The following is a 13,647-nucleotide window of genomic DNA, read 5'->3' as shown; positions in this document are numbered from 1 at the left end:
TAACGATAGACAAGAAGAAATACCATCGGTGCGACAATCTTTTGAACAATCTCAGAGAGATGTATGATAGATGGATCATGGACACATGACGCACTCTTCAATGGTTGTGGATGGACATGATAAAATTCTAGAGGAGAATTTCAACTTTTGGGAGCAAGAAACAATGAAAAAGAATTTAATCACGGTATTCGGAACTTGAGGCGCTATTATGGGCAATGGAGTGCATGCTACATATATCGACGTATCAGGATTTTGGCACCGATTGTAAAAACCTAATCTCGATGATTTAAGATCGAGGAGTATGGTCTATTGCTCTTTAACCTCTGGATAAAAAAAAAAAGACTAATTACTTTTTTTTTTTGCCTATTTCACAAATAACTATTTTTGCCAAATTAATCTAGACCGTTAATTAATTAACACAAAAAGAAAAAAAAAGATATTATTTTATCTTTTAAGACATTTTTTTTACCGTACAATCAATAAACATGAGTCATTAACGTTTACCTCTCGCCTCTTAGTCATTGTAAAAAAAAAAAAAAAAAGACTTTATTTACCTCTCGGTCATTAAATTTTTCTTTCAACTGAACTCACGTTTTAAAAAGTTAAAAAAAACCTACTACTATCAGATGTTTTGTTAAATTCAATACTAGCCGCAAGATTCAGGAAATAAGACACGTGTCAGTCTGGATGTAGCGGAATGAGCATCCATATTTTGTTTATATAATTTAAATTTATTCGTTTCATTTCCCTGAGTAAATCGAATAATTTATCGATCTCTCTCTCTCCCAATCTGCTTCACTCGCCAAACCTCTTTTCTTCGCCGGAACCCTAGGTCCGCTCCATCAGCTTGAATTTTCCGGTAAGTTTAACCTTCTTGACCACCGACGCAACGGATGTGAGAGGAAAGATAGTATTGACGAGTTTGATATTGTTTTGGTGGAGCAGTAGATGAACGTGCGATTAGGGAACATCTGAGGTCGGTTTTCGTCGCCGAATGGAGGGAGGTAGCGTTTCTATACACTCGAGTTGAATTCATCTCTTTCACGGCTTTGATTTTTACACATGTTCTCTCATATATGTCAGGAATAGCCCCATGGATTATGATGACAGTGACTTTCAAAACCACAATCTCCATTTAGCTGGTGAAGCTAACACTAAGTTTCCTCCGGTGTCTCTTCCAAGGTTTGATTTTGACGAGAGGTTTGATAGTTTAGTCGAAACTGAGGTTTTCTTGGTATTGAGGGTAACGAAGATAGTAACTGGATTGAGGATTTCTCTCGTGGAAGTAGTGGTGTAGTGTTTAGCTCAGCTGCAACAGAGTCTTGTGCCATTTCTAGGCATACTAATGTTTGGTCTGAGGCTACTTCGTCAGAATCCGTTGAAATGCTTTTGAATTCAGTTGGACAGGAGGACCAAGTCATTGTAAGAGAGAAAGATAATTCTATCAAGACTTCGGATGAGCTAGGCTGCACAATGGATCAATTGGAGCCTGGTCAGACAAACCTTGAGACTATTCTTTCCAAAGAGGAAACTCCCATCAACCCTTCTGTGGATGATACTCCAGGAGACTCCTCCTCTGTGTGCAAGACAGATGCTGGACAGGAACAGGTCCCGCTGAAAGATGACTCACCAACTCTTGTGCAGGAGGAGTCGGAAGATAATGCCATTTTGGCTTCAAATACAGCGGCTGTGCCTGTAGAGGTTGTGGATACTGCTTGTCATGATAAGATAGGGACTGAGACAACGGATAGTCTTCTTGACCAAACCGTTGCGGAAAATAATGCAGTTTTAGCTCATGTGAGTTCTGCTGGTCTTGATTCGATAGGAACTGAGACGACTGACAGTGTTCATAACCAAACCGTTACGGAAGAGGCATCCATGGAGGAAAACAGTGTCGTTTTACCTTCAGATACCGGGACTGTAGAGGCTGTGGATACTGGTGGTCATGGTAAGATAAGAACTGAGACTACTTATAGTCTTCTTGACCAAACACAAGACGAAGCCAACACAGAATCAAGGATGGAAATTGATTGTAGCCACGGAACTGTACAGACTGGGGTTTCTGCTAGTGGTGAGTTGAATAATCAGACCACTTTGCTTCCAGAGGTTTTCAATGATGAAAATGATATCAGCGACCACACTGCTAAGTCTGATTTGAAGGATATGGAGCTATCTGATGTCACGGTACTAGAAAGAGGGGACCAAGCTCTCTCTGCTCTTGAGGTAGCTGAACCAGACGTTTCAGGGACCCAATGCCAAGATCTTCCTGTCAGCAGTGCGAATACCAGCGCAACTGTTGAAGCATCTTTGGAACTCACTGGGGTATTACCAAATATAACAAGCAGTGAACATGAATCTACTTTTCAGACTGAGACACATACAGAGATACTTCGAGTTGAGACTTCAGAAAGTGTTAATGTTTCACAAATGGACTCAATGGTTGAATGCACAGATGGTGATGTGTCTAATAAGGGTGACAATAAGGAAGGTAGTGCTCGCATATCTTATCTCAAACAAAGCATGGAATTAGCTGTCAATGCCAATGATAGAGATCAGGATGCCAAGAGCTCTCAAGTCTTATCTGAAAGCTTTGTATCCGAGTCTGTTCGTTATGTTTCAAGAGACTCTGCATCCAAGCTGTTGGAGTCAAATTCTCAGTCTGACACCATTCCAAAAGAAAATCCAGGTAATTATATTGTCTCATTCTTTTGATATATACTTTTATACTCTTGGTTCTGCATTTTTTTCTTCATTTTTTTTTGGGGGGGTTTAGTACGTACAATTGATATATCATTAATTATTTATTTATAAACCCTCTACATGTGTATGTGTATACATTTTATTTCTCAGGGACTATGATTGACATTAAAGAATGTAAAGCCTTTCCTCTCAAACCTGAAGAATCGCAACATCTAAGCCAAGATGGAGCTTCTGCTGTCAGTCTTACATCTTCAGTAGATTTACATATGGTGACTACATCATCTGAGGCTAATGAGCAAGTCAATTTCTCTGTAACCGAGAAGGTTTTATCTGGCGAACCTGAAAATTGCCAAACTGTTTCACCTGTGGAAGCAAGTAATTCCGGGATTCATATTGCACAACAACCTAGCAAGCATACTGAAGATACTCAGCAAAGTACACAATTTTTCGATGGTTGTCCTACCTCTGAAGGGGCAAAGGATGCAGTAGATGCTGATGCCGCTGGACAAGTTTTGCCTCAGCAGTGCGAGGAAACAATTTTAGAAAAAAATCTAACAGAAGTTGTAGACGTCCCTGGTAAATGTTTTTTTTTTTTTTTTTTTTTTTTTTTTTGCGTAGTATTTGCACGTGCTCTTTTCTTTGTATACTGTCGTTCCGTTAAGACCTTACCATATTTGCGTTTCCTTAGAGACTCGGTCAATTCTGGACAAGGATGCCTTAAATGAAAACCCTAAAGCTAGCTCCTTGGCTAATCTTCGGAGTGAAGCTGTGGCAGATTGCCAGGAAGAGGATAAGACTGCTGCATCCGGTAGGATTATGACATCTGCGACTTCTGTTTCATACCCCGCTGGTGAGTTTGTATGATCATGTGAAACTTTCTTTCTAGCAGTTTCTTCTGATTGTTTTAGAATGGTTTATTTAGAAAGATACCTGTTAGGTATGTGAATATTTGTGAATTCATACAGATCCGGATGCCAAGAGCTCTCAAGTCTTATCTGAAAGCGTTGTGTCTGAGTCTGTTGGTTATGTTATAAGAGACTCCGCATCCAAGCTGGTGGAGTCAAATTCTCAGTCTGACACCATTCCAATAGACAAATCAGGTAATTATATTGTCTCATTCTTTTGATATATAGTTTCATACTCTTGGTTCTGTATTTCTTCTTCTTCTTTCTTTTTTTTTTTGGGTTTAGCGTACAGCCGGTAATTGCATACAAAATTGATATATCATAATTACTTATTTATAACACTCTACATGTGTATGTGTATACCTTTTATTTCTCAGGGACAATGATTGACGGTAAAGAATGTGAAGCATTTCCTCTCAAACCTGAAGAATCGCAACATCTAAGCCAAGATGGAGCACCTGCTGTCAGTCTTACATCTTCAGTAGATTTACATATGGTGACCACATCATCTGAGGCTAATGAGCAAGTCAATTTCTCTGTAACCGGGAAGGTTTCATCTGCCGAACCTGAAAATTGTCAAACTGTTCCACCCGTGGAAGCAAGTAATTCAGGGGGTCCTATTGTACAACAACCTAGGAAGCAGACTGAAGATACTCACCAAAGTACACAATTTGTCGAAGGCTGTCCTGCCTCTGAAGGGCCAAAGGATGCAGTAGATGCTGATGCCGCTGGACAAGTTTTGCCTCAGCAGTGTGAGGGAAGAATTTTAGAAGAAAATCTAGCAGAAGTTGTAAACGTCCCTGGTAATGTTTTTTTTTTGGCCGTAGTATTTGCACGTGTAGTCTTTTCTTTGTATATTGTCGTTCCGTAAAGACCTTACCATATTTGTTTACCCTTTGATGGTTTGATTTATGTTGAAGTAATCTCTTTTCTTTTGCGTTTTCCTCAGAGTTTCAGTCAGTTCTGGACAACGATGCCATAAATGAAAACCCTAGCGCTAGCCCCTTGGCTATGACTGCTGCCGGTGGGATTATGACAGCTGCGACTCCTGTTTCACACCCCACAGGTGAGTGTATATGATCATGTAGCAGCAAGAAGTTTCTTCTGATTATTTAGAAAGGTTTATTTAAAAGATACATATTAGGCGTGTTTCCACGATATAATCAATAATCTGTGTAAATTTTAAATAAGAGAATGTGTCTGTTAAAAAATGCAGTTACCATAAACTTATGACTAAGTTTTACCGGTCTTGATCTGGGACGACCAATGCTTTTCCTTTTCTAGATTCGTGGAATAAAAGGATGTGCACTCATCGAAAACATATACCTGTCCTTGCGGATATTGCAGGTGGTGTAATTGAAATAGGAGTGTCCTGTGCTTCTACAAGTTCTGAGCCTTTTGTAAAGTCCCATGTTGCTGGAACTGAAAACGCTGCTACAAATTTAGGGTCTCCTGTCATTTCTTCCCCAGCTCGTAAGATGACCGAACTACAACTTAATAAGACAGAGGATCAGAATACTTTGAGTTTGATGGCTACCGAATCTCCGGTCTTGAATAGAAACCCGACCTTCAGCAGTGGGCTGAACTTGACTTCCGATCCAAGGAAAGCAGTGGAAATTTCCGAAACTACCCTTGTCTCTCCGGTACGTCCGATCTATATCTCAACATAGTTTCATCAGTAGACAAAGCGAATGCTGTTACATTATGTTGTTATCATCCTTACGTAGCATATGCTTTTGTTTATTCAGATAGTGGTGGGATCTCCGTCTAAATCTAGCTTAGAGAAAACAGCTGCGAAGTCTTCGAAAAGAAAATCTGAGCGTAAACCCAGGCGAACACCTAAATCTGCAGGAAAAGAGACTTCTAGAAAAGGAAATAGTGTAAAGGGGGCTGCACCTTTTCAACATTTTCAAAGTGCAGGCAAAGCAAATGCTGTTAATCAGAATTCTGGTTCTTCTACTCAAATCACACACTCTACTGAGAAACAGCAAAGTCTTCAGACTCCTGTTCTTAATTCGTTTGGTACCCTTTCAGCCCCCACGACTAGTCTACCGGATATGAATTCGACTGCTCCCTCAAGCATTTTTCGTCGACCTTTCACTGACTCGCAACAAGTGCAACTACGTGCACAGATTTTTGTTTACGGTGGTCTGATGTAAGTTCTATGTTACTCCGTACGTGCTCTTAAGTTTTGTTGAGTCAGAGAGACTCAGTAGCGATCTCATTCAGAGTTCTTGCACATCTTACTGTCTGACAAAATTATAATTGTTTTGTTTTTTTTCTCCCGTTACAGCCAAGGGACAGCACCCGATGAAGCGTATATGATATCTGCATTTGGTGGTGCAGGTAAGACTATTATTCTCTTAACCTATTGTATTACCCATTTTTGAGACAAAGCATGTTGATTCTGAACTTCTCTAGATGGTGGGAGAGGCACTTGGGAGAAAGCATGGCGTGCTTGTGCTGTAAGGGCTCAGAGAATGCGTGTTTCTAGTCCTGAAACGCCATTGCAATCACGTGCAGGTTTCTACTTCGATTTATTCAGCTCTTATGGTTATATTTTATTTCTCAGCTCTGCTGCTGTTTGCATTCCGTAGCTAAATACCCGAAACTGCATTTCCAGGGAAGACAGAGACCCCGTCAATGAGTCACACCAGTAGCAAAGCGAGTTCAGCGACGAAACCCATAATTCCACTCTCATCACCTTTATGGAGTTTGTCAACTCCCCTCGAAACTTTACAATCAAGAAGCATTCAGAGAGGTTCAGCTGCTGCACCACTGCCTTCTTCATCACATGCTCATCAAGCTGCATCGGTTACGAATATTGGACATAATACGGCTTGGATGTCCCCTCTCCCTTACCCCAACCCGTGGCTTGCTTCTCCGCAGACCAGTGGGTTCGATGTTGGTTCTCGTTTCCCCGTTTTCCCGATCACCGAATCTGTAAAATTGACACCCACAAAAGAATCGTCCTTGCCTTACTCTGGCGGTAAGCATGTTCTGAGTGGAACTTCTGGCAATATTTTCAAAGGGACACAAACACTTGAGCCAGCCAGTACAGTTGTAGCACCTGCTCAACACTCCACTGGGACGAAATCAAGGAAACGGAAGAAAATGCCAGTCTCTGTGGAGTCTGATCCAAGCATTTTGAATTCGCTACAGCAGACAGAAGTAGTTGTCTCACCTCTTGTTTCTATATCAACACCTGTACCTATTACAGCTGCTCCGGGTAGTCTGACTTCTAACGCAGGCACCCTGCCCAGTGTTGATTCCATCTCTGCAGTCCCTATGAACCTGGTATCTACGTTCCCTGGAAAGAAAATGAAATCATCTTTGCAATCCCCAATTTTTGGTGGTAACCTTGTATCTGAAGTTAAGCAGAGATCTGTGTTACCGGCAGATACCATTGATAAGCTTAATGAGGCTAAGATGCATGCAGAGGATGCTTCTGCTCTCGCTACTGCAGCCGTTAGTCACAGCGAATACGTATGGAAGCAGATAGAGCAACAGAGGCATGCTGGCCTCCAGCCAGAAACTCAAGGCAGATTAGCTTCCGCTGCTGTTGCCATAGCTGCTGCCGCTGCAGTGGCAAAGGCTGCAGCTGCCGCCGCCAATGTCGCAGCTAATGCGGCATTTCAGGCAAAATTAATGGCTGAAGAAGCATCCCTTCCTAGTGTTTCTTATCAGGGTAATGAACTCCACAAGTCAAATGATGTACTAACTCAAGGCCAGGGTACCCCTGCTTCTGTCTTGAAGGGTGAAGGTGCAGTGGTCAGCTCCAGTCCGTTCCTTAGTGCTGCCAGAGAGGCGGCTAAGAAGAGGGTCGAGGCTGCCACAGCGGCCACCAAACGAGCTGAAAATGTGGAGTCCATTGTTAAGGCAGCAGAACTGGCATCAGAGGCGGTTTCACAAGCTGGAATACTTGTTTCAATGGGTCATCCTCCGTCGCTCAATAAGCTGGTGGAGGTGGGTCCAAGTAATTATTGGAGGCAGGCTCAAGAATCTGAGAAAGTGCAGCCTTGTAAAGTGGGTGTATTAGAAAAAGAAACTGAGACTACTAGTGATAGAGGTTTTGCTAGTCCCAGCACTGCGCATACTGAGTTGGATGGCTCCGCGAGAACAGCTGATGGTCTAGGTCTAGGTCTAGGTCTAGGTCTAGGTCTAGGTCTAGTTTCTGCCACTGGAAAGAAAACAAATGGACAGAAAGGTCATATAAGTGCAGACGTGGCTAAACACACTGCTGGAGTTTTCGAGCCAGAAGTTGGGTCAAAATCTTCGATTGACACCCAGACTGAAAGTGAGCAGATTATGAGAAAAGCAAACGACGAGTGCATCAAGGAAGGTTCTCATGTAGAGGTTTGTGCTATGTTTGCATATATACACTTTCTATAGCAAACTGCTCGATGCTGGTTGTGTTTCTTTTTGTAATGGAGATAAAAAATTTCTATGTAGGTTTTCAAGGAAGGACCTGAATTAAGAACCGCATGGTACTCTGCCAATGTATTGAGCTTAGAGGATGGGAAAGCTTATGTGCTGTTCAGTGACCTTTCTGTAGAACAAGGTTTATTAGTTGGCCATAAATTTTTTTTATGTTAGTCCTTGCAGTGATCTGTATTTGATCGTTATCTCTCATTTACTTTACATATTGCTCCAAGTGTATGATATATATGTAACCGTATATAATCACCCACTTTCCATTATTATATTTTATGCATGTGCAGTACTCTGTTAGTTGATCCGATTCTTTTATCTCTTATCAGGAACAGATAAGCTGAAGGAGTGGGTAGCCCTCAAAGGTGAAGGTGATGAGGCCCCGAAAATAAGAACTGCTCGTTCTATTACTGCCCTGCCATATGAAGGAACCAGGAAGAGGCGCAGAGCTGCCATTGGGGATCCTGTTTGGAAACTTGGAGATAGGGTAGACTCGTGGGTTCATGACAGGTAACAGCAATGAGCCCACAACACAAAATCTGTATTGTTTTGAATTTTCCGTTTTGTGAAAATCCTATTCTATTCATTCCACTAACTTTGGAAGCTTTATCTATGTGTTTTGTTCTCTTTTAGTTGGTTGGAGGGTGTTATCACGGAGAAGAACAAAAATGATGAAAATACAGTGACTGTGCATTTTCCAGGTTCGTAAAGACGTGTGATGAAGATATCTCATTTTCATGTTCTAAACTGTTTCTCTTTTTCTTTTTGGCAGCACAAGGAGAGACTTTGACTATCAAAGCTTGGAATCTTCGTCCTTCTCTTGTATGGAAAGATGGAAGGTGGATTGAATGTTCTACTTCAGGAGAAAGCATCAGCTCGTCACATGAGGTACTATGACCCTTCTGTGAAGCTAGAAGCTTCGTGTTGGATACTTTGCTATTTTGAATGACTCGAAAATTTGAATTGCAGGGTGATACTCCAAAGGAGAAGCGTCCTAGACTAGGAGCTCCAGCTCCTGTGGCTGAAGGAAAAGACACGAAAATGGAAACTGCCGTTGATCCGGATTTAGGCAAACCGCCTCAGACTGGTGTTCTTGACCTCGGTGTTTCAGAGACTACATTTAACATCGGGAGAAAGGAGGGCAATCCTGGTCCACTCCGAATGAAGAGAACCGGTTTGCAAACGCAGGGAGCAAAAGTGATCTATGGTGTCCCTAAACCTGGAAAGACAAGGAAGTTCATGGACGTGAGCAAACATTACGTTTCAGAGGCGAGCAATCAAACTCGGAAACAGAAGGAACCAGCTAAGGCTGTGAAACCAATTGTGCCCCAAAATCCAGGACCAGGGAGCTGGAGATTGCCTTCTAAACCGAGAGAAAAACAGACAACAACAACAACGAAGCCCAAGACTTTCAAACCTGCGCCCAAGACCAAAGAGAAGCCGGTTGCTGCACCTAGGATAATTCCCCGCAAGGACTCTCGTAATACAACATCCTTAAATATGGAATCTGAAGATGCCGTTGGTCAGAGTGGAGAGAACAAAGGTCCTGCATCAACTTCCAGGGATCCAGCCAAGGGAACAGGGGAAGAGCAAATCACATCATCTTCACAAGGCCAAGATAGTTCCTCCTCGACCACTACTGGGAAAGGGAAAGTGGCTCCTACTGCAGGGAGGTTACCCAAGATTGAAGAGGCCAAGGCGTTGGATGATAATTCTTCAAAAGCATCAGATGGAATGGAACCACGTAGGTCTGTCCGCAGGATTCAGCCAACTTCTAGAGTAAGTATACAGGACATTACATTCATTTCTATATGGCAATCGCTTTAATTTACTTTTGAGTTTATGTGCGCTGCTCTCCAGCTACTTGAAGGTCTGCAAACATCCATGATGACCTCAAAGATTCCTTCCATGTCACACAGCAGAAGTCACCAAAGTCAAAGGAAACAGTAACTCTAGAGGTGATGTTCTATAGTGTCTAGTAGTAAAATGACTTGGAGGCAACTATATTGAGCTAACACTATATAGATTTTGTTTTTGGCAGGCAAGTAGGTAATGGAAGGAGCAAAAGCTAAGAAAAGAAAGAGGCAGTCTCTGCTGCTGTTAGGGTCCTAAATTTAATATCGAGCTCTGAGAAAAATACTTTCGTTGTTGGCTAGGGAGAGATGATATGTTATTGTAGGTGTGATTATGATTTTTAAGTTAGATTATATCTCAGTCTGTGTGACTCAGAGAGGTAAGACAACTGTTGTTTGAATAAAACAACTGTTTTATTATTGCCAAGTACCGTCATCTTCCCTGACTCCTTTCCTCTTATCATAAGTATAGTATGATGAAAAAATATTGTTTCACATTATTAAGATTATGATATGCAGCTGAATTATTACACAGTTGCGATAATTGATTAGTTTTATTGCAATACAAAGAAGCTGTTACAGGAATGAATCATCATCATCATCAACCAGTTGAAGCTTTCTCGTTCTTCATGATCATATGGAAGGATTTGACTTTTGTCTTCCTCTACGATCTCTCTGAGAACATCGTCTTCAATCTTTTCAGCTTGCCATTGTGACGGGTCCTCTACAAATTCTTCGCTGAAAATCATACTTGAGACCCACTCTTTCCACGTCGTCCTCCTGTATTTGTCTTCCTCAAGTGTTCCTCTGGATAAGAGCTGGTAAACGTGCACCACTTTCTGCTGTCCTGGTCTGAACGCGCGTGCTATTGCTTGCTTTGTCTTGGAAGGATTCCACTCCGAGTCAAGCATGATCACCCTCGAAGCAGCAGTTAGACTGATCCCTTCTGCACAGGCTGTGATTGAAGCCAGCAGAACACGAGAAGGACCTCCATGCTCTTCAAATTTGTCTATCACTCTGCCTCTGTCAAACAGCTCAAGATCCCCTGTTAAGGTAAGGATCTCTCTCCCTCTCTTCCACCTGAACACATTCTCAAACAGCTCAAGAAACAGGCGGATCGGCGCAATGTTGTGGCAGAAGATGAGGATTTTCTCCCTCTTGACCACCCTAAACACGAGGTTGAGCACAAACATGACTTTGGATCCTTTCTTGGCGTCATGCTTGAGCTTCTCGATCTCGAAAAGCTCCTCAGGGTTGAAGAACTTGGCGAAGTAATTTTAATTCCCAAATGGATTCTGCAACATCAAATCCATTTCTAGGTTTGCTTTCTATCCTTCCTCTCCGCCATGGTTAATTGTACCAAAGGTCGTTCTGTTTGCTGTTGGGTTTTCGAAAGATCGTAAATTTAGCTTTGATAGTTAGAGAATCAGATCTGCAATGATTGATTAGAACATTCATTAATGTGTTTAGGATCATGATTCATTCACCAGCTTGCTCTGTGTTTTTGCTAAAAAAAATGCTTTCTTGACTCTCTCTCTCTCTCTCTGTTGTTGTGAAAGTGGTTGGGATCATCAAGAGGAAAGCTTTGATTAAGGATTTAGCTGCAGCTTACCAGGCTGAGTGTCTTGCTTATTGCCGAGAACTTCTTGACCTCCAAAAGAGAAAGGACGAGGTTTGAACAATCTTGTCTCACTCTCTATTCTTTATGAAGAATAGGACCAGTAGAGCACGTTTGTTTCTTCCTATGTTCCCATTGTTTTTGTATGAACTTGTTAGCATACATGTTTAAGTTGTAAAACCAGTGTTTGGGACCAAATTGGTGAAACTCATCAGTGGCAAAACAAAGTGTGCTTAAAAGGCTTAGATTCACGTGTTGTAACTTGTAACCTGTGTTGATTTTGCCTCTCTCTTTTTTTTTTGTGGTGCAGCCGTTTCTGGACACAAAAGCTACAGATGATGTGAGAAAAGAGACGTTGAGGACTTCTTCCAAACGAGCTAAGAAAAAAACGTTAAATATGAGAAACACTTGTATGATGTTTAGTTCTACGATGATAATGATGTTGATAGAACCGGTTCTCATATTTTTAGATGGCAGTGAAAAAGCTTGAAAAATTGTCTGATTGTTTATCTAAGTATTTAACATTTACAAGATGGGATCACCCTTTCTATTACATCTCTTAGCTAAACCAAACGTTAGAATCCGGTAGACCGGTCTGAGACAAGCAGCCGCCTGATGCTTTGCCTTCAAACAGAAATTCTTAAACCAGTTGGTGTCAGTAGCAGATACAATCGTAGAAGACTGAAGACGCATCGAAGCTGCTCTTTTCACGAGCTCATTTCGAATGGCTATGTTTGAAGAATCCATTTCCAACAAGAGAAACCTGCCTTGTGATTGTAAGTGGTGAAAAACAACGAACCAAAGCCATCGGAACTCGAGATCAGATCATTCAAGCTCGTGTACCAGAGATCATTGAGGTCGAAGATAAAGAGGAAGGGTGGTTTCTGCAAACATTTTAAAACCTTGTCTCCATATTCGTCCTAGGATTTAAATGTTGAGGAGGCTAATGAGTTTTAAGTATCTTCCAATAAGGGTGGACATACAAACGGCAGTAAATCAAACCAAACCAAACCAACGCAAGGCACCAGACGCTAGTGTTTGACGTTTCAGCGACTGCAGACAGTTTTTGGAGTAGAGACCAGATGCACTGAAATTTTAGGAACTATAAACAATCTAGTAATAAATTTAATAATTTTTAAAGCAAAATGGAAACATATGTTTATAGCAAAACTATTATACGAATTGACACAGTTTACTGAGTTTTATATGAATTAGAGAGTTTAATGTGATTTTTGTTAAATAATTCTAAAATTTCGTTTAAAACTATGAGATTTAGATTTTTATTTTTGTAACTATGTCCAAACAATTTAAATTCGTTTAAAAATTCACAATTTAAAATATTTACAAAAACATTGTATTTCAGAATTGTTTATGAAATGAAAAGTTCAATAATCGTATACGTGAAATGAATTTTTAAATTTAAAGTTTGAATAACAATTAATTTATCATTTTAATATAATCTCCTCAAAAATCAGTTAAATTACATTTTCTTTCTTCTCATTTAATTAATTAATTTTGGTGTCATTTTGTCTCCTTTAATTGTAGTATAATTTTAAACCTCAGATGGAAACATGACTTAGAACTCACTTTAACTAAGATTATATATAAATTACATAGATGTTGCAAAAACAAATATGGGTGTATTTTGTGGTCCTTCCATGATTGATTGTTAGAGATATAACCAATAAAAAATCAAGTTTAGTTCCTAGACTAGTTTGAAGTAATTTACATGGAATGGGTAATACTAAATTAATTATTGTTTATCTAATAATAGAAAGGTAATATACCTCTGGGTGGACCTATTTTCCGAATCACAATTAGAGTTTATTCCATTTAGAGCAAGAAACTTAATGGACAAAATTAATCATGAGTCATGACCCACTAGATTCATTAATGGTCCATTTTAAAAGGACATCAACTTCACTTATATTTTAATGTCTCTAATAATTAATGACATACTTGACCCAGTTATTTATGATAATCTCTAAATCAATTTGGAAAGGTGTTATCTTTGATTTGGACATTTAGAATACAAAAATCCTTAATTACGAAAATTGTAAATCTGATTTAGTTCAAATTTAGTTTCACTATTTAAATATATTACCAATTATTGCACTTAAATTTTTGTTCGATTTTTTAT

General features: G+C 40.3%; 1 protein-coding gene and 2 pseudogenes across 2 annotated transcripts; 2 read left to right on the top strand and 1 right to left on the bottom strand.

Moving 5' to 3' along the window:
* Positions 1-773: 773 nt before the first annotated feature.
* On the top strand, positions 774-10,337 carry LOC125593887 (annotated as a pseudogene). Its single transcript, XR_007329702.1, has 19 exons — positions 774-1,004; positions 1,084-2,686; positions 2,851-3,276; positions 3,389-3,550; positions 3,666-3,800; positions 3,983-4,408; positions 4,555-4,671; positions 4,953-5,248; positions 5,354-5,760; positions 5,899-5,951; positions 6,027-6,128; positions 6,229-7,961; positions 8,058-8,166; positions 8,366-8,546; positions 8,670-8,737; positions 8,809-8,924; positions 9,006-9,815; positions 9,897-9,994; positions 10,078-10,337. The product of XR_007329702.1 is annotated as an uncharacterized LOC125593887 (transcript).
* A 743-nt stretch (positions 10,338-11,080) lies between these two features.
* On the top strand, positions 11,081-12,033 carry LOC125593885. The gene is made up of 3 exons (XM_048770253.1): positions 11,081-11,160; positions 11,423-11,561; positions 11,818-12,033. The coding sequence occupies exons 1-3, from the start codon at positions 11,081-11,083 to the stop codon at positions 11,995-11,997; spliced, it is 399 nt and encodes a 132-aa protein (XP_048626210.1). The 3' UTR covers positions 11,998-12,033.
* LOC125593886 lies at positions 12,033-12,427 on the bottom strand (annotated as a pseudogene).
* Positions 12,428-13,647: the final 1,220 nt, after the last annotated feature.

The sequence above is a fragment of the Brassica napus genome, assembly GCF_020379485.1.
Source record: "Brassica napus cultivar Da-Ae chromosome A1 unlocalized genomic scaffold, Da-Ae chrA01_Random_20, whole genome shotgun sequence".
NCBI classification, from domain to species: Eukaryota; Viridiplantae; Streptophyta; class Magnoliopsida; order Brassicales; family Brassicaceae; genus Brassica; species Brassica napus.
This window is presented reverse-complemented; position numbering and strand designations above follow the sequence as displayed.

Bases quoted from the DNA above. Each gene is read 5' to 3' on its own strand.
- LOC125593885 (XM_048770253.1), top strand. From the start codon at position 11,081: ATGACTTTGGATCCTTTCTTGGCGTCATGCTTGAGCTTCTCGATCTCG. The intron at 11,161-11,422 runs GTAATTTTAATT...TTCTTGACTCTC, and splicing joins GGGTTGAAGAACTTGGCGAA to TCTCTCTCTCTCTGTTGTTG. The intron at 11,562-11,817 runs GTTTGAACAATC...TTTGTGGTGCAG, and splicing joins TCCAAAAGAGAAAGGACGAG to CCGTTTCTGGACACAAAAGC.